The sequence below is a fragment of the Fulmarus glacialis genome, unplaced genomic scaffold (assembly GCF_000690835.1).
Source record: "Fulmarus glacialis isolate BGI_N327 unplaced genomic scaffold, ASM69083v1 scaffold37791, whole genome shotgun sequence".
NCBI lineage: Eukaryota > Metazoa > Chordata > Aves > Procellariiformes > Procellariidae > Fulmarus > Fulmarus glacialis.
In genome coordinates this window covers 1-1,906 of record NW_009191530.1, presented here as the reverse complement: position 1 = coordinate 1,906, position 1,906 = coordinate 1, and the positions used below count along the sequence as shown (strand labels likewise).

At 51.4% G+C, this 1,906-nt stretch overlaps 1 protein-coding gene across 1 annotated transcript; it reads right to left on the bottom strand.

Annotated features, from left to right (window-relative positions):
* Positions 1-650: 650 nt before the first annotated feature.
* On the bottom strand, positions 651-1,720 carry LOC104071979 (purine-rich element-binding protein gamma-like). Its single transcript, XM_009586731.1, is given in 2 exon segments — positions 651-1,696; positions 1,698-1,720. Coding segments are annotated over 2 exon segments (1,011 nt in total). The 3' UTR covers positions 651-708.
* Positions 1,721-1,906: the final 186 nt, after the last annotated feature.

The following is a 1,906-nucleotide window of genomic DNA, read 5'->3' as shown; positions in this document are numbered from 1 at the left end:
AGCACTCGAGTAGAGCTTCGCTATCCTGGGATACTTGGGTTATTTGGTCAGCACAAAACTACGAAATGAGTAACAAATTTTCCGCTCTTCACCAGCACGTTATAAAGGTCTGACCAGTTATCGAGATTTTACCCAGACAGAATATTGTTTCAAACCCAATAACCAGCAGATGCCAATTTTAAAACCTCTACCTCTCCTCATACACATACCAGCAATTCAAATTATGTCGATTTTTGTTGTAAATGCCCTACGGCTATGCTGCTCAGCCTTTTGACCGAGTACAGGCAGACTTCAGTCCCAGAAAACCCGTCATGAGCAGAAACCGATACATTTCAGCAAAAGGTTTGGGGTTTTTTTTTTGTATCACGTTGAAGTGCAACACGAGCCTTATCTAGACTATTTAAAGGTCAGAGTGCCGGTTTTTTTTTGTGCTGACACGTGTACTTCCATAGTCTTCAACACTCGAAGCAGCTGACTCATACGGACTCGGGAGGTTGGTACTTTCATAGGACATACGGAGATGTTTTGGGCGTAATTTAACATGATAACCAGACTCCTATAACATTACGGACTGGAGTTAGCAAGAACTACCGGAAAAGGACTTGACAAAAAAGTGGGGCGACTTGAAATTACTATAGGTCAGTCCCTCTCACCAATTTCTGCTTGTTTTGTTTTGTTTATTTTGCCAGACGGCCAGTCCAACGCACTCTATTCGAGACCCTCTTGCTCTTCACCACTGTCCCCTCTGGCATCCATTCTTTTTTCTTTATGGCTGTTGTAAATTCTCCTCATCTCTTCTTCGTACTTGATAAAATTTTCCCCAAACCGTGTCCACGCTTTGTATGGAACCGTGATGGTGTTACGGTAGGGCGGCCTCACCTCACTTACCTTCAGGAAAATGCCGTACCTGTTGGATCCCACGTCGAAGTAGAAGCGTTTGTTGTCCACTCGGAAGGAGGTGCCCTCGGGGAGCTCGGGGGGCTCATCGCCTCCCCCCCGGCGATCCTCTATGTCCCCCTCGCCGTATTCTTCGATCAGCTGGACCAAAGCATCCCTGAACTCAATCATCCCTTGCGCTGGAAGGACGATCGTCTGCTCCTGTCCCAAGCTGTGGCCAAAATAACCCATCATGCCAGGTCCCCTGCTCATGGTTTGTCTAATCCGCAAGAACCGCCCCCGCTGATTCTCCTTCAGGTCCAGGTAATACTTTCTGTTGTCCCTCTCGATGTACTCCGTTTTGAGGACGCTGTGAGGGTGCTCTTCGGAGCCGACAGACACCGGAGGCGAAGGCGGCGGGTGCTGCTGTCGCCTCCGGGGATGCTGCTCTTTGCCATTGCTGTGCTCGTGCCGGTGACCGTGGCCGCCTTTCAGGCCCAGGTGGGCGTAGTGCTCGATGAAGTCCCCCAGGCAATCCTTCAGCTCGGCGGCCACGGACAAGGAGAGGGTCAGCTTGCTTTTCCTGATATTGTCCTGCCTGCCTCTTCCTATCCAGACTTCAGCGATCTTCAGGAAGCGGCCTCGGGAGCTCTGTTTCACATCCAGATAAAATCGCTTTTTCTGGATGTCCACCCTCTTGGAAGCCAGCTCCTGGATCTCCATGCAGCCCCCCTGGGAGGAGGCCGGGTAATGGTACTGCTGCTGGGACTGGGAATAAATGCTCCTGTGCAGGCCAGAGCCTCCCAGGTTTCTTCCTCCCTCCTCCTCCTCTCCCGCTTTCCATCTTTACCAATCAGCTGGAAATAATACATAACAGAGACACAGATGACAACATCAGCATCAGGGGCCTGCTCGGCTTCTCGGCGGCGTCTCTGTTCGGCGCTGCTCTCCCTACAAAGACGCCTGCATCCCTCTCCGCTGCCACGGCACGCAGCATCACAGCAAAAGGATCCCGGGTGCTCTTCCCCTC